General features: G+C 40.9%; 1 protein-coding gene and 1 long non-coding RNA gene across 3 annotated transcripts in view; one reads left to right on the top strand and one right to left on the bottom strand.

The window, feature by feature from the left end:
* Positions 1-4922: 4922 nt before the first annotated feature.
* LOC117757261 lies at positions 4923-6132 on the top strand. Its single transcript, XR_004613068.1, has 2 exons — positions 4923-4968; positions 5443-6132. It is a non-coding gene; the product is annotated as an uncharacterized LOC117757261 (long non-coding RNA).
* A 1894-nt stretch (positions 6133-8026) lies between these two features.
* tbc1d22a (TBC1 domain family, member 22a) overlaps positions 8027-27786 on the bottom strand; it is a 119245-nt gene continuing 99485 nt past the window's right edge. For both annotated transcript variants that reach the window (XM_034578222.1, XM_034578221.1), the window contains exon 14: positions 8027-8311. In XM_034578222.1, coding sequence (XP_034434113.1) covers positions 8183-8311 — 129 coding nt within the window. In that variant the 3' untranslated portion in view covers positions 8027-8182. The remainder of the gene's footprint in view (positions 8312-27786) is intronic.

Raw genomic sequence — 27786 nt, 5'->3', positions numbered from 1 at the left:
CGTATGTCGTGGAAACGTTTTCGGTGCGCCCCATGAACTACAATGTGAAACCAAAACTAACCAGATGAAATGTGAACAATATAACGTTCAGACTTTTAGGTTTGAAAACAACTTCATTTCAAAACACCCATCTGTTTCGTTTTTTTCCATCCCTCCCAAACACAGATCAGCTCCTTCTAACAGAGGTGATCTGTAAATTACACTTTTATTTTATCATTGTCATATTTAGGGGGAAAGAATGCGGTGTTGGATTTAAAAAGGCTGCAAACCCGTTTCTCTGACCCTCATCAGTTTAACTGCCAGTCAAGTTTCAAACATGACAGTTTCCACACGTTGCACTTGAGTTTTAAGAACCTGAAAGTTCAGACTCACACTTTCAATCATTGAACCGATAGTTTTGTCGCATGTTACAAACTAATCTACCAGAGAAAGTGTTTTAACCTGACGGATGATGATGATGAGGAAAAAAAACCTTCTACAACCAGTGCAGTTGTCTGATTGAAGTGAACCTCTGCGCTGTGTTTTGTCACCACTCGACCGGAGATGGATTGACAGTGACACGTAAACATCATGACACCACGATGGCTTCAGCGGCGGTGAGGAGACGTACAGTAGATCTGATGGGGGCCCAGTCCTGAGTAAGCAGTGACTGTTAACGTGGGAAGTTGTGTTTCCTTATCAAGCTAAATCAAAAGTTTTCAAGTCACGCTCGAGTTGTGTGCAGTCGAGAATAAACATTTATTAGGATTTGAACTGACGGAGATAAATCCTCGGCTGTTAAAGGTGAAACAGACGCTGAGTTCCTGATAGTTACGCTGCAAAATTATATGAGAAAACTTCTGGATTTCAGTCTCAGACAGTGAGATTTTTAAAAAATGTGACTTAAGAAGTTAAAGGACACATTAGTTCTTTGTTAGCAGAGTTGAAATGAAGGGCGTTCTTTAAATAGCCTTAGAATTTAATCTCTGAGGAACGCTCTGCCCCACATCTTAGGAGCAGGAGAGGGAACTTTTTTTCAGCTGCTAGGTGTCAGTGATAAATCCCACAGTTACTAAGCTACTTTTACTATTTTACCAGCAGAGGAAAATAAAACATCTCTTAAAGTTTTAAACATGTCGCCCATGAAGTTGTTAAAGGTCTTATTTCCCACTTGTAGCAGAGGAGCAGTTCAATTCATCAGCTGCTCTCATGTTTCCTTCTCTGTTCTGAATGGTTTTATTTTGAAAATGTCCCTGAATGACTTTACCTCCCAGTTTCACCAGCCTTCACCAGCGTCTACAGGCATGTTTAACAAACCAGCGCACACGTGCAAGGTGACCGTGATAATCTCCGAGCTAAAGTGAGCTGCCTGCTGGGAGTCTCGTCACAGAGATGACCATGGTCACTGTGCAGGTGTTTGGTTTACCTTCTCAGCTGGACGAGAAATCAAAAGATTATAAAAAGCACAGTTGCTGTTGCACTGTGGGAAATGTCTGGACCACATAAATATATATAAAAATGGACATAGACATTTGGAAAGTGAAGCCATTGCTTAAGGGTCTGAAACCCGTATTCTCACTAATGACCAGCACTTGTAAAGAAGTACATTTTTTTAGAATTCAATTCGAGAATGAACCCACTTCTTACTTGCTTTATAACATCAGGGAACATTTTCATACAGAGTTTAAATTATGGTCCTGTAAAGACTAAGATAGACAATATCACTTGGGATTCATCTGGACGCTGCTAATGTGTGATTGACAGCTGCTAACGTCCAATGGGTGCAGGTCCTGGAGCTCTCAGTCAGACTCACCCCCGCTCTTCAAGGCACTGGACAAAATGCCAAACTCAGCGCTTCACAAACCTCTGGGGGGGCGTCATGGTGGGTTGACAGTTAGAACCACCGGAAGACTGATGCTGAAGTTCTAGATTATCTGAAAAGGTGGATGTCTTTCTGCAAAGGAAATAAATACAGGTTGGAGTATAAACTGTGTGTGTATGTATGTATATATATATATATATTTCCACATTTAACAGTAAATTTGCCTCTCTTGAGAAGCCAGAAATAATTTTCCGTTCACCGCCCACCATATTTGCTTCCCTCTGTTGCCTCAGCAGAAACTTTAAATTGAAACTGATTTACATCACAGTTGCCGGAGCCTCCACAGTGCATCTCAAATCCTCTCCAGAGACACCCTCAGTGTGCGTGTTATCCCTCATTGTGACAATAACACTACCGCTGTGCAGCTCCTCTCTTGTTAAAAAAAAAAAAAAAAACATGCATCAGGAAATTGATTTCAGACACAAGCTTAAAATTCCATAGAAAGCTGCTCTCGACATGTCTGCCTTAGTGATCCCGGACTGCTGCAGCATTGGCCCTGTGAGAACCCTCTTATCAGAAGGACTCACACTTCAACTGTTTTATAGGCCTGGGGGGTTGAAATTATCAACATCATTTTTTGACAAAACATGCACATGAATATATATATACATAACAAAAATCCCCTAACAAATCCATTAACGTAATGCGAACGAACACAACCAAATAAACGTAGTGGAAATACAGATAACAAAAATGTTTTAAGGCAAAACAAAAAAGTTATGCACCTTCATCACTTTTTTTTGTGTCCCCTGTAAACACACTCATTTTCGCTTCCTTTAAAGAGACACGTCAATTTCTAGTGATTTAACCATCGCTGTCCACAGACTTCCATGTGTCCCTTACGTTGGCATGGTTAAGCAATACATTCACTAGAGGGCAGTGAAGAGTCGAGAGTTTCTAACATAAACTCAAGGTGGAGGAGGTTGTACCTTTAAGAAAGAGGCCAAAGTGGCAACGTTACCAAATCCTCAAAAAGTTCCGCCATTATTGAAACGTCTTCCTCGTGTCCTGTTGATTAGGTTGAGTATTTGATGTACTTCTGACTATTTCCTTGTGTTGTGAGCATTTGCGACTGCATGTTTTTCTCAGGGCCAGCGAGGGCAACCAGCAGAGGATTGAACTATAACAATGTGACAATCTGAACAAATAAATTGTGAACAGCTCCAGCATGTGAGAGGACAATGGCCGTGAGGACAAGGCTAAAAAAGAACAGTTGACTGTGCTAATATTTGTGCTCTATTTCTTCAGCTTCACAGTGAGTTGCAGCCGGTTCTTTGTTGGCACTTCTTCCATATTCCATTCTCTTTCAACTCAAGTGTGTGTGTGTGCGTGTGCGTGTGCATGGTCGTGCACAAGCAGGCACCTTCCTGCGCCCATTGTTGGTTTTAATGTATTTTTAATTTCCCATGAAGTGACTGGAGTCCTCGGTGACCAGCACTCCATAATTGGCTGCCTGTGTGAACATCAGTCAGCTTAACGAGAGTGAGGGAGCTACTACTGCTCTAGGTGCGCGCACAAACACATGCACACACACACAGGTATGCACTCACATCTGCAAGTAAATGCAGCTGGCTCTCGTTTTTTGTGTCTTCTCCATTACTTCCTGTCCTCTGCAACACACACACACACACACACACACACACACACACACACACACACACACACACACACACACACACACACACACACACACACACACACACACACACAGAGGAAGAAAGTCTCATTAATCTAGCTAATGCTGCCATTGCTTCCAGAGGGCTGAGACAAAAAGTGTTTACCTGCTGCTCCGTGTGTTTTGGAATGGTGTATGAATACAGCCGATACAATTAGCTACACCGTGCACGTTAGCGCGGCTGTTAGCTGTGGCCCGCTCGCCTCGGCAGGTAATGCATGTGTGCAGACACCTAGTTCCTCGGCTGTCTGGCAGCAGAGGCATAGGAGACATGATGCTGTGAAAAGCATCTTACCTTGAGTTTCATTGAAAGCAATTGGATATGGAATAATTAGAGATGCAGGGAATTTTCTTTCAGCAAACGCACGCACAACCACACACAATAGTGCTCGAGACACAAATACACAACATGACGCAATATTCAAAGACATTTTTGTCATATATAGGATTTATTTACACTTTCTATTTACAGATTTTTTGTTCCAAAATCTTCTCTGTACACATTTTTAAATTCAAGAACCTCTACTCCTGTCACCCACGACACTCTACTCCTGTCACCCACACAAAGGGGAGGATTCTTCCTTTCTCTCAGTTTGGTTTTCATAAACACATCTGGGCGTCTGGAGAAGTAGAGCGAGAAAAAAAAATACTCTAAAAGAACTGAAAGCAGCCGAAAATGTTGATGCTCCCAAGAATGTTTGAAGTTTGCCTCTGTGTGTGTGTGTGTGTGTTCACAAATAGAAAAAGGGCTCCAGCCAGACTGAACTTGGGCCTTCATCACCACAGAGATTCATTCATTCATCCATTTGACACTGGTAGCAGCTGAATGTGTAACTTGATTGTTTATCAAACTGAAATCTGATTTGCAGCTAATTCTTGTTAAGAGGAACCCCACCTCTGACATCACAGCAAAAACGGAGAAATTATTCTAAAGATGAAAACTGATTTGAAAAAAAAGGGGCTTGGAGTGTTTGCCTATGGCTCACACATACGCACACATACGCAAACACACACATACACAGTAACTGTCCACCTCTAACATCGTTTGGGCGTCCCTGCTCACTACTGGCATCACTCCCGTCCCCACAGTGTTCAGTATTGTTGTGTGCAATAAGGCAACATAAAAGTAGAAACTTTGGATAATAAACGGGACAATGCGGGACATCCGTAGTCCCTTGGTTACGGTTGCTATGCCTGTCAAGCTTTCCATTCTCGACACATGCTCAGTTGACTGTAAATAAAAGGTGGAAGACATGTCTCTCCCTCTTCCTGTTGTACAAAAATGAAGTCAAAATATCCGTGATGTGGGTGCCGCCATCTTGCACTGGTGATGTCATTACTCGACCACTTGCGCAACAATCTAAGCTGTCAATCGTGATGTTTCACTTTGTTCTATAGGGTCAAAAAAGTAATTAAAACCAAACATGAACTTGTTCCAGAATGAACACATGGACATACATCATGTCTTAGTTTGGTGCATGTCCCATCCACTTACATGGAGGAGTCAGGGTTTATGAGCTATACTGCAGCCAGCCACCAGGGGCCGATCAACACATTTTTGCTTCACTTTTGGTTAGCTGTCATGTCGTCCGTCTTTATGTTACAGTCTATGGTTTATAGTGATAATGGTTGCAGATTTAACATTAGAAAATCTGCACAGAGGTTGAAACAGTGGCTCCTTTTGCCTGCTGAAAGACGACTGTTGGTGGAAGATTTTATTAAGTGTAACTTGGTGGAAAAAAATGCTGCCGATAGCTGAATTTTGAATGTTTCTGGGTGACTCTTACATATGTACTCAATGGCTAAATATGAGACTGAGGAAACACTGAGGTTAAAGCAGCATGTCGAAAGGAAAAGATCTCGCCTGCCCATGTAGCGGACTGGCAACATACTCCTACTTGAAAAGAAAAGAAAGATGCTGCTTTTTGAACTGCATGTTATGTCACAGGCGAAAGAGCATTTGCCACAAACATAGTGAAATGTTGGCGTTTGATGATGCTGCAAATGTTAGAAAACATAGCTCGCCTAGGATATGCTTCTTGGCCTTGGAAGTAGAATTAGCATTAAAAATGCATCACAGAAACAGCCCACCAAACTGAATGCTAAATGCTAATGTGCCATTTCAGCATGTGCAGAAATCTAAAGCTTGACAGGTCCAATATATCTAGTTCATGTTTGCTAAGTTTTAAATTGACAAGTACTGTCCGCGGGAGCAGTTACGCAAACAGTCAGTTGTAAAGTTTTTGCATTATTAATATGGTGTAAATGCCCAGAGTAACCAAACTGTTTATATTGGCAACTGTCACATCCCAAAAACTACATGTGCACAAAAAAATAAATTTTCTGTCTTATCACAGCAAATCGAAAAATGTTATACTATTGCTTGCAGAAACCAATTTTCCGAGTTAATTCCGGGTCAATTACATATCTAGGATGTTGTCTCGTGTCTTTAGTGTCAGGCACAACTTAACAGGCTTATCATGTAAACAGCATTAAAACAAATTAAAACCCCAAAAAGACGAATCTTAAAATGCTGATTGAAGAATATATCTCATACAAAAGAAAGAGAGAGAGAGAGAGAGAGGAGGAACAAAGGGCTGTAGACTTTTGAATTTAGTGCAGTTTTTCTTTGTCAGAGAGCATGGGAGATGAGAGGCTTGTGAAACTGGTGCAGAGTGTGTTAAAAAGAAAGATCCCTACGTGCGATCAGAGACTGACAGCTCTCGCAGGAAAAAAGCGCTGAAACCTCCAGAGAAACACGACTCACTTGCTCCCTCTCTCCTCCCGTCTCCCCTTCACAAACACACACCTGTGCACACCGACTTTGTGGTGACAGTAATGGATCCTGGCGCAGTCGCGACAGGAGGATCCAAACGTTTACAGCTTAGTTTTACGTCATGAATGTCTGATTACATCCACCACCTCCTCCCAACATTACACCAATATGGTGCTACTGACTTTGGGTGAGACATCACATGAGCTGTAAGATATACGAAAACAAAGACGAAGATATACTGAAACGCACGAGACTCATAAGGCTGCTGTAAAGGCATCTACTGTTTCTTGTTCATTTATATGAAAAACTATCTCAAATGAACGGTTATGTTGAATATTCTTTATCTGAAATGTCTTTTCCAACTCTAGGAAAATAAATTCAAAACTGGATTTCCTACCAAAATCCAATCAGAACAAATAAAGATGATTTTAATCAGGAAGCTTTACAGAATTATTACCTTTACTTAGCAGGTTTACGTTAAAACTACAAAACCGATTTCCATGAAATTCTGTGGAGGGGTGGGGCATGACCCGAGGAAGAACCCTTTAAAGTTTGGTGCAGATCCAGGATTTTTTATCACTTTCTCAACCATTTGCATTTGGCTTTTTTTTTTAAATGCATGGAGATTGTGCCAATTAGACAGGAGAAGACAAATGGGAGGAAAAAGAAAGAAACCATGTACCTTATTTAAGCCAAAAATCCATTTCTGAAATGAACTGCAAATAGTTTATTTTGTAAGTTAACTAATTGGTGCATGACTGTGTGTGTTTTTCTGTGTCAGAATATATGCCGCAATGGTTTTTAATGTGTGTTCTGAGGTAGTCTTAGGTTCAGAGAGGAGGAGTAATACACATGATCCTCCATATCCGAGGGTCCGAGGGAAAACTAATGAGTGGGAATGAGTAGCTTTCTTCCTCCTGATGGCTTATTACCTTCTTAGATAACGAGTGTGTGTGAGACTCGTATGATCTGCAGGCTGTTACTATTTGTCTTAAACTCTTTTACTATCTTTCGCTGTGCGGGTGGGAGGACAGGGTGAAGCAGGTGAGCAGGTGTGCCTGGTTTGTGGAAGAGGTGAGAAATTATGCTTTTCCTCCACTTACAATCTCTCTTTCTCTCTCTCTCTCTCTCTCTCACTCTTTCTCTCTCTCTCTCTCTCACTCTCTGTGTAAAACCCTGGTGTGTTCATGAAGGAAAACCGACCGTGTCCCTGGTGGAGAGAGAAAAAAGAAAACCCGGAGAGGTCCTGTTTCTTCAGGTGCTGCTGTGACCAAGACAGGGGCTTAGATATGTAAACCACCTCACTCAGTGCCCTTTTGCCTTCTTTCTTTGTCTTTGCGGGCTTGGGGGAAAAAAAAAAGGTCACATTTTTGCCTCAGGGAACCAAGAACAATGTATTGCCGTGGTACTGGAAACAACGGTAAGCGGAGAGGGACATTGCTCTGAGCCAGACGAGACCCCGGGGCGGTGCTGAGCAACAGCTCGTGGTCCTGCATCCAGCCCGAGGTCGTAATCTGAGGCGTCAGCTTGAGCGGATCGAATGCCAACCAAAAAAAAGTTGCGGTCTTCGGAGGAGGGCTCTGCAGGAGTGCACATTTCAGAGCTGATCAGAGAAAAATAACAATAAAAAACAAGGCTCCACATCGTCATGTTAGAATGCTACACCTCAAGTCCTCCCATTCATTGGTTGATTTAAATCTCTTAGTTGCTGAAAGGCCCATCGGGCGATTTGGGGAAAGGGGAGGTTAAGAAAAAGGGGGGAGGTCCTTCCATGTAGGAATAGAGGCCTTTGAGTTCAGTAGACGACAGCGGGGATGGATAGATGAGGAGGAGGAGGAGGAGGGGGAGGAGCTGCGGAGAGCCATGCTTATCATCTCTTGTAGTGGTTGGGCGCGTCAGCAAAGGCGAACTTCAACCGGTAGGCTTCAGCCAGCAGCACACTCACTTCCTCGTTGCCCCAGTGCATTGTGGGAAGGTTTTGCAGGAGGATCATTAGCCCCTGTTGAGAAAAACACAGAAGAAATTTAGAAGAGGAACTGAAGAGATATAATTTGTGAAAGACACAGAGGAAAATAGAAAAGACTATAACAGTTTCATAGAAAGGAAAGAACTGAAAATATTAAATAAAAGAGAAACTCATTGATGCAAGAAAACAATAAAAGCAAAGATAAATCAGCAGCTGTTCGATACAGAAGAGGGTTGAGAAGGTGATAGGGAAAGAAAGAGGGAATAACACTATATAGACTATATAGGCAGTAGCTTGGGTTTTATTGCCCTATAAAACATTATATCTGTGCTGTACACAGCTGATTTTCAAACTAGGTTTAGTCCAGGCTGTTCCACTGGCATTTTAATTCCGATTTGACGAGAACAAATTTGGGCTTTCTCAAATTAAAAAAGAAGAAAGAGGCCATAAGACACGAGAGTGGAATCGATCTGATGTAACACAAAGCAAGTGCTCCGGCTGCACAGGTAACCAATGTCCACTGGTGGGATTTCTGCAGGTTTCAACGAGTAAATATATGAATTATCTAAGATAAATTAAATTAGGTGCGACGGATGTGAAAGAATACGAGAGTCGCAGAATAACTTACACTCACCCATCATTGAGATACGGCGAAGAAGAAAATAAACCTCAATATGCCACATTATCTGTAAAACTACAAGCGACGACTGACTGCGGTGCTTCAAGACACTACACGGCTGCAGTCATTCCTGTTGCTTGTGCACCTTTTCCTACCACACTTTCCCTTCGCTTCAACTTTCCATGAATATACTTCAGCGCTCTGCAAAAATAACTTTCAGTGATGACCTTCTATAGCGGAGCTTCCTTGTGGAGCACGTCAAGTCAGCAGTCTTCCGCATTAAGACTGCTGAACAAGACCGATGAGATATACGGCATTTATACTGTATGTTTAGTAATTTACTGACACTTGAAAATTTCCCCTTTCTTAAATAACTGATGGGAAATATTGAACCTGTTCATGATATTCTAATTTTCTGAGATGCACCTGCTTACTATAATGAAATGTGAAGGTGCCCTGGAGACCGTATCGTTAGGGTTCCTGTGTTTTTACCTGTATTTACTTTCACCAACGATCAAATTAGGCAAAAACTCCAAATACATCTAGAAAGGATGAAATCTCTGACTTCTTATCTTATCTGAATAAATAAAAATGTAATGAAATCTGCTATTGGAAGAAAACTGTGTACAAGTATCTAAATGCAACGACAGCACAAAATATTATCACAGGCAGAAGCTGCATTCGTGATCTAACAAAGTATAGCCTTAGGGGCTTGTCTGGTATGAACAAGTGTAATGTTAGTGTAGCAGACAGGCCCGGCTACACTCACTTCTTTTGTGTCTGCGCGTGTGTTTGAGTGTGACAGAGATGTTATTAACTCAGTCAAAGTGGTTTAATAACAGCTGGGAGACAGAAAGAGAGAGAAAAGGCAGTGGGTGAGGGGTTACAGGGGGGAAAGAGTAAAGAAAGGATTAAGTGTCGAGTACAATTCAGTGAGGTTCAATCCTTTCCCCGAATTCCTGTTCTGTACATTACTGCAAGTACGAAGACCGACAACAGGGAAACGAACACACACATTCACACACACAGAATCAGTTTGTCTCACTGTTAACCAGTCTCATTCCCCTTTGAGAGAGAGAGACATTAGTTGGCAAGATTGAACCTCCGTCTGCGCGCGTGTGTGCGTGATGGTTCGGTGTCTCTGGAGTTTTCATCATCAAGGCTGAAATCATTGCCGTGACAACAGGGTTTACGACCAATCACGATGTTGATAATCACATCGAAGGACAAATCACGTCGGCTCTTCTGGCGTCGACACTCCAGAGCAATTTGCCAACATCTGACAGGATGTGACCCCCGGTGCGAGAAGTACTGTATCACCGGCTCAAGTATGTGAATATATCTGTGATGAGTTTTAATTGTGTCCCGATATTTTTATGCACATTAAGTGTAACTGTGACTGCCCGCCTTTAGAACTGGTTTCAGAGCATGAAACATTTGATTCAGTGCAAAAAAATATTGGAATACGGGAATAAAAAGGCTAAAGTACAAGACTATGAACATTATAGTTGCCCGAAGGAACAAATACAGCCCATAAACTATTGGAAACACGACACTGCAGCACATGACCTGACTTGTAGTGATTTTCACCTCTTTGGATTTCGTTTTCCTCAACTCGAAAAAAGCACAGCACGTTTGAGAGGGAAACAGTTTTATCTGTGGGACATGTAATGTAACGCTGAAATTCAAATTTAAACATTTCCATTGAAACAGCGAGCTCCACCTATCATAGACGTTTTTCTTGTATGATTCGATATCTTACAAACAAGTCTACCTTGTGTGGTAAAAATATTGTGGCTGATAATTAGATTCTCTTTTTAGAAGATGAATGTGATTTATATTTCCAGAATTACACTGTTAAGCTCTAAACCATTCTTTCTATTCTTCTATTACTGCTGGAAAGTCAAACTTCACAAATTTCTAAGTGGAAATATCTACTGCAGCGAGGCACTCTGTATTATTTTACCCTCCTACAAATGAAATCAAAGGTGTTAGGCTCCAATATTTGTTTCCCTTCCTGGCTTGGTTTTAATGAGCTAGTGAGATGACCCTGATGACTTTTCAACAAAAAAATTTTTTATTCTGAGTGGGGGTGGGAAAAATGCAAGATTTCTTCAACTAATGAAGCTCAAAGCTGCTCCCGTGGCCAGATTATACAGATTAAGACTGTGGGTGTTTCACCTCTGTTTCCCGAATAACTAACAGGTAAAGCCAGCTGAATATCACTCAGTATCATTCAGCAAATTTAGAAAAAAAAAAATCTTCGCTTAACGAAAAGAGCAGCTGGTGATTACCGCGGTGACTGACTTTCATAAAATGAAGGCTCTCAAAAATTGTGTAAAGCCTCTATGTTCAGTATTTCAAAAATTTACAAACTGTGATAGTGCTGCTAAAAATGCTAATAAAAAGCAAACCTCCAGTGTCGACAGACTTCAAAAACAACTCTTAGTTCCTGAGCAGATGATTTTTAAAATACTGCTTCATATGATTATAATCAAAACCCAGGCACTTGTTAATTCTACATTAGAAAAAAACACCATAATAGATCCTCCTTTGAAGAAGAAGACCTGGACCTTGACTTTACACAATGACTTTCCTCTTGGTTCAGAAAAATACACTATGTATGTCCACTCTGAGGGATGGAGGGATGGAGAGAGAGAAAGAGCGGAAGAAAGACAGGAAGGCAGCCTGATCAGAATTCAGCTTGCCTTCCTCTCATCTGTATTCACCAGAGCTTAACTATCAGCTCTCCTTTCATCACTCACCCTTCTCTCACATTCACACGTGCACTTTTGAATTCCACCCCATTTTTGCTCACAGATAACACACTGCAGGGTGGGTGCGTGCGTGGTGTCTTCATGTTAATGCTTATGTCTGCCGACGTTAAGACAACCAGAGAGTAAAAAATAAAAAAGTAGTCTATTTACAACAGATTGGGCTGGAAACAAAACACCAATAACTGCTAGTTCCTTAACATTGGAAGAAAAATAAAGGAAATAGCCATCACAGAAATGTTCATGCAGCATCTTAATGTGTCTGTCAGCCTTAAAGAGTGCAGCTCGTGTGTATGCATGTATTTATGTGAAAGTGTATAGACTATAAGTGTTCTGTGCATCAGTGGTCGTAGATGCCTGGGGGGAGACACCATGTACCTCCACTAAGGAACTCTACTGCCCCAGGCTCTTCAGGCCCGAGGGAAGCTCTCCTTTGTAGCCAAGCTACTCATGATGTGGAGTAAAATCAGCAAAATCATTTAAGCCGGTTAACAGTTGAAATTACAGCCCAACTGAAAGTAGGTTTTTTTTGTGGTGATGCAGATTTTTATTTTACCAAAGCAATTCTCAGACATGACCAGATATAAATGCCCGGACATTTTCTGGAGTTTGCCTATCATGAAAAATGCAGCAGGAGATTGAGCCAGATTATCTGAGTCAGACATGTAAACAACAACAGGAAAAATCTCCGAAACATTCAGGCGTGAGGTGGAGTCTGGGTAGAGCATGCAGGAGGCAGGACGTGACGTATACATTCAGCTGCAGAAAGCACGTATATTTGTTTACAGCGCATCGACAACGGCATCGACCCTTATTGAAAAAGCTGTAGTCATCTAAGTCCTTTTTTGTTCAGTTTTGTATCCATCATTTGTTTGAAACGTCATCTACACAATCACTAGCTCGCTGTGAATTTCCAGGCATTGTCCTGCTGTATTCTCACATGGGCTGACTTGGACATTCTCCAGACATTTTAGGCTGGCGGGACAATGTCCACTGCTCAGTGCATCAATGAAAGCAGCTTAATTTCCCTATATATCTATATTGGGAATATATGTCTTTCGTATGCATATTGGAAAGACATACATCCATACCCATATATCTGCGAAAGGCCAATATTGGCTGACACTTTTAACACTCTAATTTAAATGGCTGATCGGAGGAGCATCATTATGCTAAAAGAATGTTGTTAAATGAATTCTGAATATCCAACAGGGTGGCGATTCAATAACTGAAACAGATAATTGGGCTGCTGCTGATGTTTCTTTAAATAGGATGAAAACAGTTGCCCTAATATTATTGACATGGACTGCTATGTAATAGATTTAAACGCTGCTTTCCTCCAGCAATCAAACATTTTTATTCTGCTTAGTTTACCTCACTGGGATGTTTGACCTTCACACCATGGAACCATTAATGCACAGAGGTCGAGACAAAAAGGTACCCTACATTAAAGCTGAACAAAATATACTAGTTTGGGAGAGCAATCATTACGCAACAGCAGCTAACTAACAGAAGCGATGTGGGGTGGTGTGAACATTTTAAACCCCCAGTGCACATACACTTGAAAGTGGACTTCAATGTAAAGTAGGACACAGGTTGTATTTAGCATTTATACTTTTGAAAAATGTTTTAAACTGAATGGAAATGAGAAATGAAAAGACTGATAGAAAAGTAGGAGAGACATTTCCCACGTGATATAGCTTTATAAATCAACAATAAGCACTGATTGCTGTGCTACATGCAAGAGAGGGACCGACCACTGTCTCATCATGAGCCGCTTCGAGTGTCACAGGCGTAAGGCAACACACCCAGACAAACGTACACACACTCGACACACACACGAGTGCACTCACGCATGCTCCGCCAGAAAAAGTACGCACGCACAGTGACTGAGGAGCTTCATTAAGAGCATATTTCTGCTTGGTAACCATCTGCTGGCTATCACTTCTGCTGGGCTAATGACTTTAATACGGTTTAATTGCATACATCTCACTGTCAGGGGGGGGAAACACTGCACCCACTCTACTCCGCACAGGTGGCAACACTCCACGCTGAGAGGCCACGAGTGTTTGTGTGAGTGTGTGAGTGTGTGAGTGTGTACGACTGCACGAGAGGAAAAGGGGGGGGCACCAGTACAGTCCATGAAATTCAATTTATGTTTTGGGGGTGTTGTGGAGGCTATGTATGTAATTAGAATCAAGAGAGATGGGACAGAAGAGTGTGTGGAGATGTGTGCATGTGTGTGTGTTGTAGGAGGGAATCAGTAAAAGAGACAGAAAACAGATATCTGTGTCTGTGAGTGTGTTTAGCTAGCCCTGTTGTGTGTGTGTGTGTGTGTGGGTGCTAGTGGTTATTGAGGCATGCATATCCATTTATCCCACAATACTAACAAACACATTGATCCACCATTACTGTATACAGTACTCTACAAAGAAAGAAAGAAAAAACAATTAGCTCCCCATCTCCTATGCTTGGCAAGGCTTAAAGTGGTTAATGGCTATTGATACTGAGGGGAAAGCAGATTGTCAATAGAGTCAGTGCTGAGGCTCTTTGTTCAAAAAGAGAATGGAGTCATGTATTGGAAACAGAGAGAGAGCCTAGGCCACTGCCAAGTGGAATGTATTCGCTGTGTCTATAGTTATTGTTTTAACCTGGATCTGACCAGGCTGAGCTGATTTAACACAGTCACTCCTCATCTGCACTTCACATTTATAGTCACATACAAAGCAGTGATTGGCTTAATGTGTTGGATCATCATGAGCCACCAGCACATTTCCAATGCATATTGGCATCTGGCTAGGTTTCTACTAGAGGAATCAAAACCCTTATAAGTTCTTCCAAAGAAAATATTCCCTCAATTTGGTCATGGTAGTGGAGAGAGCTCTGTAACATGTTGATCCAAGATCTCCCATAAGTGTTCAACTGGGATGAGATCTGGAGACTGTGTTGGCCGTGGCATACGATTCACATCAATTTCAATCACATCAAAGTGTTCACTGACCGCTTGTGCACTGTAGATTGGGGCATTATCATCCTGTTTCTCCAATCATTCACTTTCACTTTGTCACTCATTTGCATGTTAAGTGTGAAATCAAAAACCGAAAGTGGGAACTGAGCCACACAATAAGCTGATCCTATACAGGACTGATTGACATGAAGACTAGAGCGTGAGCCATACATTGGTTAGCCAATAAAATCAGCCGATATAAGCCTTTCACCGACGTATCGGTGTCTCTTGCTGATATGAAAACCTTAATTTTACCAAATAAAGACAAAGATGTGCATTTATGTTTAAATTTTACATCACAAAGTTTGTTTATTTTCTTAATTCAAAGGTTAAATCTTGTACTCCCTAACATCAGTATCGACCCCCAAAAATCAGACAGGCTCTTATGATGACACAACATTAAATATATGATTGATATGTGTGTAGTGAGTTGAACGAAATGCATGAGTGTGTTTGTTATAGATAACGACTGATTATAGAAGACTGAAACCTCAAATTGAGAGATGTATTCCTTCAAATACCATTAAGACACTGACTGCAGCTATCAGCAGTAATGGTGAAGTCATACGCTGAGAGAAGTGCGAACACACACAGAAAGATAAAAACACACAATTAAAGCCCACTCTGCATGAGAACTAAACAGTCCATTTGCTGGCAGAATGAGATGGTGCAAAGTGAGGTGAGTACATCGAGTGCCCAGAGTCGCACAAGGTGCCTCGCTGTCTTTTCTCCAGTGTCAACAACATCCCCCAGCAGTGAGCAGCTAAAGCCCTGGAGAAATTAATGGGGGAGAGATGACAGGTGTGCAGTACACAAACATACCGACAGACACACTTACGGCTAAAAATGGCAATCGTCTGTAGTAGCTGTTGTGTTTCTTTGACATGTATCATTACACCTCCGATCTCATTCAAACAACACATCTACATGAACACACATAAGGAGATGCAGCACACACACGCGAGTACGCACACACAGACACACACGCACTCAAACACACACACACACACACAAACACACAAAGACTGTCACCTACGAGCACAAGCACTCCAGGTTGCTGGTGGTGGTAATGGTGTTTTGCAGCACCCTGAGGTGTAATGGGCCTAGGCACTGCTCTGTCGGGGCCATTAGCTTGCTGTAGTTCGTATAATTACACAAAATGGGCACTCTGGCAAACAGTGGGTGCTAATGTAGGAGTGGGGCACTGTAGCATGTGGAGGTAAGAGCTGACATAGGATAGCACAACCCAGTCGTGTTGTAAAAAGACTGCCCGGTAAAAAAGCCCAGCAGATTAATACTGGTTGAGATGCTGGATAATGTGAGATTTCTGGTCTCAAACAAGTTTAGCATTGGTATTAGTTGTTTGTTTAGTAGATTCTTTCGCAACAAATAATCTAAATACTGATGAGTTGGTGTAATTGGTTTACAGGCAGTTTAGGAAAAAACAGTGAGACTGTTTTCTTTAATGAGTTGTCCAAGGTGTACCCCGCATCACAGCGATAGGATGAGCCATATAGATGATGGATGGATGGGTGGAAGGATGGGTGGAAGGATGGGTGGATGGATGGATGGATGGATGAATGGGTGGGTGGGTGGTTGGATGGATGGATTAGTAATTTATTTACTTTCTTGCTGAGATTTGGTTTATACCACTCTATACTCCAATCCATTTCCCAAAATATCAATCTATTCCTTTAAAACTCTGCTTCTCTTTTAATTATAGAATCACAGAAAACAAAGCAAATGCATTAATTTGGCCCGATTCCATACTTCTGCTGTTTGGAGGGCATGAACCCAGGAAAAACTAAAGAATTAAAGATATATGTTTGAATAAATCTGGACAATTTTCTAATTTGACATTCATTTACTTCACATATGCTTAATGTACAATAGGTCAATATCAGCCCAAGGTTGCAGAGGGTAAACTAATTCATAAAATCCTGCTATGTTCTTTACAGAGGCAACATGTGGGATGAACCTTTGGTAATTTAAATACTGTGGGAGTGTGAATAAGATTAAAGCATTGGGAGAAGGCATGATAGATTGCCTGAAAGCTTTCCAAACACACGCAACCACAAGCGTGGGCGTTGGTGCTGAGGTTATCATTTGGATACTGCAACCTCTGCTGATACCTCACAGAAAGATTTGTTTTAATGGTTTTTATGAAACTAAAACATAAAACGGTAAATTGATGTGAGGGAAAAAAAGAGACTTGGATCTCCTTGCTCTCGCAGTCACCAGGCTTTAGCGCTGCGCCCTTTCTGTACCAGTCAATGCCAGCCCAATGACAAGTTCAGAACCTTTGGAAAAATACGGCCAGAAGCAATTTAAGTGCTAAAACAGTTGTCCCTGCTTCTTCTGTGTATTGGAGCATTTACGGTGATATTTCACTCTGCTTGACTAGTTTCAGTTTTTCAGTACGTGCAACTTCAAAGTTCAACAGCGGTCAATATTTAACCGTTTGACCCCTCAGCATCAACCATTACCACCCAAAGTGTGTCAAACCTACTGCAGAAAAATATGATCCAATCCACTGATATACATTTCTGTTGTATATCTACTAGTGCCGTGCCCATTCTAAACAAGGAATACACTTTTTGTCTTGTCTGTGGTCAAACTGGTTGCAGCTTTCTTTCTGAAATTGTAAAAGTGACCTATGATCAATGACATAAAAAGAAATTGTAACAATTTTATAGACATTTTCTTTTATAAAATGGAACTGAATTTGCTTTATTACTGTTCACATGTTGGGCTTATATATAAGTTTGAATGATTTACTTGACATTATTGTGTTATTTGGTCATTTTACTTTGCAGAAGTTACTTAAAGAGGAAGTGATTCCATGAATGTTGTTGTCATGACAGCGATTAGCACCCAGGACACCCGCGAATGTCTCTGTGAGCCTGATATGGTGAAACGAAAATAATCAAAATATAACTGCAAGGCACTGTCTACCTGTTTATTCACATTTTATTTATATTGAATGTATCATGTGTCCAAATTGCACCAAAATTGACACTGCACTTCCTCGGAACATTAACAACACACATGCCAAGGGTGAAGTCGATAAGATAAATGGTTCACGAGATATGCGTTCCACATACAAACTGACATTTGTGTAATTAGTGAGTAGATGCTTGTAGAGTATCCATGTTGCCACACTAAATTCAACAAAAGACAAATAGAGCCTTTTGATACTTTAACACCAGCCCTCACCCATGGCCAAGTTCTGAAAGGTTAATGCAATAATAATCAAGAGTTCACCATCCCTGAAAACACCTTCCTCGGGGGAAGTGCCTCAGTTCTTGTTTTGACACTCCATATATGAGCAGTTCAATTCAAAATTCAATATTTATGTCTCAGTTCATGACCCAACCCATTCCTCAAATCTCTTTTCTGCCATTTTTCTTTTAAAAACTATTTGTCCCCTTCTGCTGCTGTGGCTGCTGCAGTCTGTTTATTCCGTGTGAGTGGGTTGATATTACTGTTTATCTTAGAGGAGTGGAGCAGGGGGGCATGCAGTTGGCTTAGGGGCTGACAGAGCAACTCCTGTTATTCTGTTATCTTAGGGCAAAAAAGCCATAAAACTCTGACTCTTCCTATCTCTACTTCCCTCTCTCTTGTGGATAAACCTCAGCCAGCGATAATGTCGGTAATGACACTCAGAAGGCAAGCTAATCACCTCACACACGATTCTTTTGAGCTGATAAACGCTTTGCAGAGACTCCTGGCGATGGCAAACCTGGGCTGGCATGCATTGATCAACAAAGCAGCAACACCACTCAGTTGTGCAGCCAATATATAACTGTATGTGCACATATTTTAGCACAAGCGCACACACACACTTACTTGTTGTCAATGCCACACCATGACTGATCACTACCAGCTTTCCAAGCAGCTTTGGTCATCAAAACCGCACAGCGCAATAATTCAGCGCACAGGCCCACGCAACTTTGCCTTACAGCTAACTTCACATGTCAGTGATGGAGAGCATGTAGGAGGCAGGACAGCAATGAAAGAAGGATGTCACAGAATGAAAGACAAGATGGGTGGAGGGCTACATAATTACTTCCACCATATTAAGTCCTCCGTTTTCTTCATATATTCTCACAATTAGATTCATACACTACATCAGACGCAGCACTCAATCAACGGGGTGATCGTTAAAAGCTGTTTACTGGGGGTGGCCTTGTCTCACTTTAAGCCCTAATGACTACAGTGCCATCCATCAGAGAAGCTGCAAACCGCTAAGAGGGTCTGCTCGATACAAGCCGAGTTTGGGAACAACGTTATGAGGAGAAGTTGGGGAGGTCTTGTCATGATAAATGGGTGAAAAGGGTGGAATTTATCAGAGGAGGAGCCCGGCTCTTTACTGGAAATTGCGGTGGTGGTCTTAATGCTCATGCACGTACATACTGTATGCTGGAAAAAGAAAAAAACAAAGATGCACATATACGCATTGGATGAGGTTATCAAAGTCCCCTGATACCTGAACTGTTGACTATATAAAGATGGACGATGCGTCTAAACTTTTCTCTTGTTGTAGAAAAATGAAGCCAAAATATCCCAGATGAGGGGCGGCCATCTTGTGCATCTGCTGTCTTTTGGAGCCTGAGCAGTAGTGATCAAAGTGTAGATGTGTGTTATAGAGGTCCCACCAATACATGCGCTCGACCAATCACCGCTAGTCAATCTCAGCAGTCAATCATGATATTTCATCCCGTTAACTAATTAAGACCGGACATACTGGAACATTACACTTGAACATAAACCAGTGTGATAAGAACTACCTAAAATAACAGAAGCCATCTTTGGGGAAATTCTATTTGACAAGCTAATAAGGTCCTTGTCCAATCTTCTTACATGGAGTAGGCAGGGTTTATGACCTATAATTAACAGCCACCAGGGGGAAATCCAGATGAATAGGCTTTACTTTAGGAGAGCTGTCATGCCATCCATCATATATTCTATGATCTATTACACCAACATAAAATAGCTCAAATTTAACAAAGGAATATTTAACTCTAAAAAGTTAACAGCTGCTGTGCAACTTTGTGTTGCCAAATATTTTTTTGTTCATGGTGGCATTGGGGACTCAATTCTAGATCAAATAAATAAATATTTCATTCAGCTCTTTTACTGAAGTAAAAAATAAATACATAAAAAGTGCTTTATTCCAGTAGAGGGCCCTGTGGACTATATTGTTTACAATGCTCTGCAGCATTTGTGTTGGCAGAATAAAACATCGAGAGTGACCAGATGTCCCGATTAAACACAGAGTTCCAATTTGTCCTGGCGTCCTGACAGGAGCACACTTTGTTCTGATAATTAGACGGAAAGGATCTGAGTTCTGTTTTTCCAAGAATAAACTTTCAAAAAGAGATCTTTGTGAAATGTGTCATTGAGTTAAATGGGGTAAACTAACCCTTTAAATAGGCTGAGGGTGGGGCTCTATTGTACGTGTAAAGAAAAATGGCACAATTATCAGGATGTGTCAACGACACAAACTGATGATCAATGTTATAAATACAATAAAAAAACAATGCTTCAAGGGAGCAGCGGAGAGGAGGAACAAAGACGAGTCAAACAACAGAAACCGATCTATCTATAGGCAGACTGGAGTTCAGACGCTGGCATACAATTTAAAGGACTTTTATTCTGTCTGCATAACATGAATATATTTTCCTTTTGACATCATGCTCAAAATGAGTTCGCCACACACCTGATTTTTTCCCTTTATATTCAGATAAACACGATGCCGTGGACGCACTTCCTCAGTTGTATCTCTATATGGTAATTCGTTCTTGTTATATTCCCATGTAGTGCAATCAGCTTTACAAACACATTGTTATTTGGGGTGTAGATGTTAAATGTGCAGATGCTGCAGTTGTTAACTCATTCAGCTGCTTATCCAGACAAAAACACACAAATTAAGCAACTTTTCTTCCTTAAAAGAAATTAAAATAACGTACATAATCACAGGCCATTTTCAGACGTGTGTTAGATAGTATATTGCCATCTTTCCAAGTTGATATCTACTTATGCATCTTCTACATGATTGGTGCCTTTTTTCATTCCGAGATACATACTCGTCATCTTTTTTTACTTTTATTTTCCATCCCTCATCAACATCCTCCTCATGAATTCATTTTCCTGCTGTATTCTCACATGGGCTAACTCAGACATTTTATGGGCTGGCAGGAAACTGACTCAAATGTTCTCACACCCCCTCAGGGAGAATGCCCAAATTTCGTGTATGTCTGAATGCAGGGTAACTGGTCAAATAAAATTTGCCAATGAGCTTCTCTATCTAGAATTGGAAGTTTTATCTTCTCCATGATATAAATCCTTAACCAAGCTATATTGTTAGTCATGGGGATTGAAATAGTGCTGACATTTCCAGATCACTCTGGTTCCTCTGCAGTGCCCTCCTTTCCTTTCATTGCCAAGGCTGCTGAACCCAAGGCGCTATCCTCACCTAAGTGATCTGAGGACCAATTCTGACATTTGCAAAGGTCCACAGTTTTTCACACACCATTAATTAAGGTGAAAACCAATCTTAGTCTCCCTCTTTCACTCATCCACCTCTGTCATGGTTCTTCTGCATATCATTGGAAAAGGAAAAAAATAAACTGTAGTGACAGTGAGATTCCATTTACACAGAACTAATAGCTTTGCAATCACACAAACACTCAGTCTCACATTAATGATCACAATGGGGATCCTCACAGTGGAGTCTATTCAGCAACGCTTACTAATGAAATCTTAAGCAAACAGTATTAAATGGTCACAATCAGGAGGTTCCAGGACGACCATGTAATCCATGCTGACAAATAATGCTGTCGGATTTGTTGTGGATGGACACAAATGGGAGTCTGTAGATTAAATTATGTGTTGCCTCATCTTTGACACACAAAATGTAATAACAGACAATAAACCATCTTAAAAATAATGAACAGTCTCTAAAATAGTCGCTGAACATGCTTGATCAAGAGAATTGTTATGTATCCGACTATAGCTGCTTAATCCTTCTGACATTTCTCTGTTATTAATAGAGAAGTGAATTAGTAAACCGAGTAGGTAGAATGTATAAAGGTGCATAAAGGAAATCATACAGATAACGACATTAATAGAGGGGATCTCACACGTAAGTGAGCACCCAGCTGTTTCTTTAATCCCCTTTAATAATACAGCAAGCATGAGATGTGAAAACATACAAATGCTGTGGGAAAACAGACCTTTTTATTCATATTACCAAGTGTAGAAGACATCACATAAATTGTATGTTCTGTTGCAAATAAATAAATGAGGACAAAACAATATCAACAGAAGATGTGGTTGGACCGATTCAGACACACAGAAGTAAGTGTCTGTACAGAGTATGTACAGTGTATGTACCTATTGATAACGAAGTGTTTCTCCTGCATGCACAATGCCATCGAAGCATTTTCAGTATGCTGATAACTCTGTGAAAAACGTACAGGCTTTGTATGAGCACATTTAAAAGCAGAGGGTAGAGATAGATCCATACTCAAGCACCAGGCAATTGTGTCTTTTAGAGCCTGTTCACCACCTGAAATAAAGTTAATTACTCCTTTATGAGGTTGTAATCTTTAAAAACAAATTGCTAAATGGCTAAATTACAAAAGCAACACTGCTTTATGGCATCCATTACAGGTTGACATTTGTGCCAACACCTGCCAAGAGCCCTAGTCTCCTCGAATGTCTGCCTGCCGGGACCGTGGTTATTGCTTGGTTTCCAAATAACATTGAAAAACATACTAATTTGCCACATGTGAGATGCGACAGGTTGTTCAGACAGGTGGAATTTCCAGGCTGCAGGGATGAGCCACAATCAAGCAGCTGCACATATATGTGGGCTGAAAACCCAGAGTGCAAACTTTTTTCACAGACATTTGTGAGGTCTGTTCTGCGGTAGCACACTTGGGGTCCCAGGTAGTAATGACTGAACGGAAATGGCACTGTCTGTTCTGGCATTTCCTAAAAACAGCAGTGCACACACATACCTGCATTATACCTGCTTGCCTATTACAATGCGTGTGTGTGTGTGTGTGTGTGTGTGTGTGTGTGTGTGTGTGTGTGTGTGTGTGTGTGTGTGTGTGTCCGGTGATGCATGAATGTGTGAAAAATGTCTATGGCGTGAGAAAGAATAGTTTATGTGCATGTTTATGTTGTCGTGCTAGGTTTTGAGTGACAGAAAGTGTGTAAAAACTGTGTATGTGTGTGTGTGTGTGTCTGTGTTTGTGTGTGTGGGCACGCGCCTACTTATCCATGCAGTCCAGGCTTGCAGTTAGCAGTAGTGTGCTAGCTGAAGTGGAACGGTGAATGGCAGATTGCTTGGGGAGTGCCACACTCCTCCTGCTTTTCATTTAGCGGCTTAACCAATCCAATCCCACAACCAGGGGAGGAGATTTACGGTTACTCGGCTAACTATGTTTGATAACAATGCATGAATTATCCTTTTTAAATTACTTTCTGCATGCATGTTTTAATTAACTATTAAAAGGAAACAATCATTTGTGTTCCCCTCTCAAGACCCCAAGCATGTAACTCGCCAGCAGTTTTTCATACACCGCTGCTCCCCGCGTTCTACATTTTAAAAGGGAAGGCAATTAGCTCTCACTTTTTTCTACAGGGAATGACTGAACTGCAGTGACTGACCAGATTTAGAAGGGTATGCGTATTAAATTGACCTTGAACTTCAAACTTTTTTGTCCAATGTCTCTGTAGCTTTCAAAGGTGATCAAATATATGGTATTAAAAAAATATTATGATTTCAAAACTAAATGTAAGTTATTATTTAAATTGCAAATTAATTACAGGAGTAAACCAGTTCCAAAGTCAAAGGAAAGGAAAGGAAAAATCAACCACAGCAATAATCTACTGCTATGAAACAAGCTGTTGTAATGGGCTAACTAGCTGTTACAGGTCTAGATAGCCTCCAGGCCTGGATAAATTAGAGAAGCAATTCTGTGTAATGAGTTGATTGATGGGAATAAGTCGGAAACCTTTATTGTATTGCTGGGAGCTTGTGCTGTTTGTGCGTTCTGTGTCTATAAAATATCATAAGATAGTTAAAGATGCCTTCTGACCACATTTGAAAAACAGTTTAAATGTTTGTAAAATGACAATGATGATTAATTATCAAAATTGTTGCCAATAAATTTTCTATCTGATAAATAAATTGTTGCAACGTTATTTTTGTTACGATTATTATATACTGCCTTTATAATAATAATAATAACACCATAAATTGAATAGCTATCTGTGACGGTGAACATTGTGTTCACCGTCACAGATAGCAGTCGTGTGATGCCTACGGCGGGATTGAGTTCATCACCGCAATTTATTAATATTTTTTGCTGGTGAAAGTTACAAGAGTGCATCTTTGGTCTTTTCATACATGTTTGGACCTTAAACAGTTTTTTTTAATTTAGGTTATTAGGACAAAGAGAGAGAGAGAGAGAGAGAGAGAGAGAGAGAGAGAGAGAGAGAGAGAGAGAGAGAGATGGCAAGGAATTTGAAAAAATCCATACCACTATCAACACATTTCAATAGAAACCTCAAATGTTGCTAGCTACAAGAAAACTCAGTCGACCTCATCCTCTGGGGATCATGAACATTTCTAACAAAAAGCTGTTGAGATCTTAAAAGAAAAAACATAAATGCGGCTGCAAGAGAACAAGTCAATGTAATTAATCTTCTGTGGACCATGTACCGTAGCTCAGCAAAATATCGTGGCAAGCCATTTAGCAGATATTAAAATATTTCACTGGATAAGTGAAAACTCTGACCTGCTGTTAGAGCTAGAGGGAAAAGCTCAGAGAAGACTAGGAGGTCACATCCTCTGAGAAACGTTAATGCCTGTAGAAAAATCCATTGCAATGCATGAAATAGCTGATGAGATATTTCAGTCTCCAGTATGGATCAAAATGGTGAACCAACTAACAGACACACAATGCCATCAATATGGGCGAAGTGATGTGTGGGGGATAAAAGAGGAGAAAAAAAGAAAGAGATGGATAAACAGAGATCCAGAGTGAAAACAAATAAAGAAAGAGACAGAAGAAAACAATGGAACAAGCAGAGAAATAAAAAGTGGCAAAAACAAAGCGGCTGGGAATTAGCAACATGAAACGGCGCGACAGAGCCACAGAGAAAGACAGAGAGAGAGAGAAAGGCAGACATCGGAGGAGAGGGATGCCATGAGGGTTGCTGGGTAAAGCATGTGGAGAAAAGAGCTGTTCAACAGGCCCTTAAGAACCTGGCAGGCCCACGATTGAACTCTGAGGCTCAGTGGATCACAGGCAGAAATCTCTTGGAATTAAACAACTAAAGCTGAGAGCAGAAGAAATCTTGACCCCCCCCGCTGACAATAATCTCTGTCAGGAAATTACTTAGTAAATTGTATGATATTTGGCTAATCAATTTGACAACATGAACAGTACGTTCTGAAAGATACGGTTATCTGTACCACCAGCAACTGTGCAAATATATGTGCATTTTATTTTTGAGACCCACATACACAGAGAGACATCAGTCACGCAATACACACATGCAAGTGAAAACTAACTGAGACCAAGCCCGATGCAGTTAATATAGCTGTGCTGAGTTTGTTTTACTTTGTCCCTGATACACACAGTTATTGCTTGTTTTCCCCGATTACAGACATGTGAAGTGTAAAAACAAATCAGCCCGACTCGACCCAAAACGTTGCCTGGCCCGTCGGGATGCTCAGTTAGCCACACTCTAATGCACACACACACACACAAACAAATACACAGGATATCTGTGTTACATTAGGTACAGACAGCAGATTGGAAAACATAAACAAAAAGCTGATGAGAGCTCATGTGCTGTGTCCTGGTCAGGGGGAAAATGCCAGGACGACATTCGGCTGCGTCTGTTCATGAGTGTCTGTTTTTAGAGTGAATGCTTGTGTGTGTGTGTGTCTCTGTGAAACTGTTTTCTTCTGTGGGGGACACAGAGAAATCCAGACTCCTGAGAGTGACAAAAGAATCAAAGTGTGTCCCTGACTGTTGCGGTACTGATGGTATTTGTGCAAAAACAAAATGCACATTATCATGGGTTAATGAAGACAACGGGTAAATCTTGATACGGCACTGAGTTTGCATTAGCAGCATACAGCATTGACACAATTCTAAAACAGGAGCTGGGAAGAAAACAGGCCAAGTTTTACTAAAATGAGACAAAATATGAAAAATGGGAGATTTTGAAATAAAAGCCTGTTGAGTGATGGCCTTGTTCTCCCTGCAGTTGAGGCCACTATTCAGTAATTCATGACATCTATACAGACTTTTAACCATAGTCCTAGAGCAGGGAGAATTTCCTAAAGTTTTCATGCAGTATCCATGAGGAGTATGCACTCTTGGGCTTTCTTGATTTTTGAGTTTGGATTCCAGAGCTACTTCTGCCAAAAGTTTGCAGAGACTGTGGGACGTGGGCCTGAGAGCATGCTGAAGATATCCACTGTGGACGTGGTTTTAAATTATTTGTCAAACAGCAGAAAAAGACTAAAACTCCAAACCTTTGCTGACAGCTCTGTACTCACAGTTCATCCTGAGGGCAAAATGAATGTGTGTAGCAAATTTCATTACCAATCAGCAGTTGAGACATTTCATTGTGATCAGAAATGTGCTGCTCATGGTGGCTACAGGAATAACAGATCATCAAAGTCATCGTCTGGGAACCATGAAGGTCTGTAGAAATGTTTTCTGAATAAGGGCAATTTTGACCTCATGGTGGTGCTGTATGAAAAGTCATGTTATCACCACAGTAATTAGGAGTCACCATTTGGGCACAGTCAAAATCTGCACCACAGACTGTATAGACAGATGGACAACGGATCTCCAATTCCTCCCACTATCCTGAAATAGAGCTAAAATATCCAAATGCCGCCATTTTGTGCAAATGGAGCCAGAGGCAGTAATGTCAACATAACGATGTCGCAAATATTGGAGGGTTTATCTTCTGGGAATTATAATTATAATGACTGTACAAATATCATCTAGAAGTTGTTGTATTTAGACCAAAGTGATCGACTAACCAATTGAACAACATTACAGTCTCTACAGCCAGGCCGTTAGCATAACAGAGGAATTTAGAAATGCAGAGATTAAAGAGTTTTTCACCCCGCAACAATATGATGTATAGTCTAAGGCCTCTCTGATAATCACGGGTTCACACATTCTGATCATGCAAAAAATGAAACTGGCCTTCGCTGTCTAAAAGTTGATGGTGTTTAGAAGCTTCCTGAATTCATTGAGTTTACAGTCTGCCGCTGTTGACCTCCCCACAAGTTTTATCTGCTCTCAGCAAACCTGTCGGGTGTTGTTCGAATGAGGAAAATTTCCATCAATGCGCAGATCTTCTATTAAGACCATTTCAAAGTGAGAGTAAACTCTCACGTTACTGCACAAAGGTTTGCAGAGATTTTCTGTGTGCATAGTTCAAAACGCTGCAGAAATCCATTAAAAAGAAAAGCAATCCTTGAGTTCAATCTGAAATGGAACTCAACAAAAAAATAATCGTATTTGAGCTTCAACTAGGTGGAAATGGTGGGAGAGGCTGAGAAGAGTATGAAAGAATGAACAGATTAGTCAGTTGACGCCTCATCTTCAAACTCTGACAGCCTCCAGTGTCTCACTCAGCGGGTGAATCCTCTTTAATCAGCTCGCCTCCTTCTAATACACAGCTTCTTTAGAGCCCTAACCCTCTGACTAGTGTTGCTTTTGAAGACGATGTCTGATTTGTTACACGGTAGGAGCCCAAAAGAAAAAATGCAGCTGTGGCTTGAATGTCAATATCAGCGACTCACATTATGCAATTTTATCAACCTTTGCATTAGCTGTTATTTTTTTATGCTTATTTTCTTGGAAACAACCACCTCAGGAATGTAACAGTAAAACTCAGATGTGCATAAATCAAAGTAAGAACAATAATACGAATACAAAGATTTGAATAAATATCATTCTGAACAATGGCAAAGATCACAGGAACTATGATCCAAGGTGTTACTAACCCTCATTACTCAGACTTTGGAAAACTATTTTGAGTATAGTTGGAA

This window comes from Hippoglossus hippoglossus, chromosome 23 (assembly GCF_009819705.1).
Source record: "Hippoglossus hippoglossus isolate fHipHip1 chromosome 23, fHipHip1.pri, whole genome shotgun sequence".
NCBI lineage: Eukaryota > Metazoa > Chordata > Actinopteri > Pleuronectiformes > Pleuronectidae > Hippoglossus > Hippoglossus hippoglossus.
The sequence above is the reverse complement of the archived record's forward strand: the minus strand, read 5'-3'. Positions and strand labels throughout refer to the sequence as shown.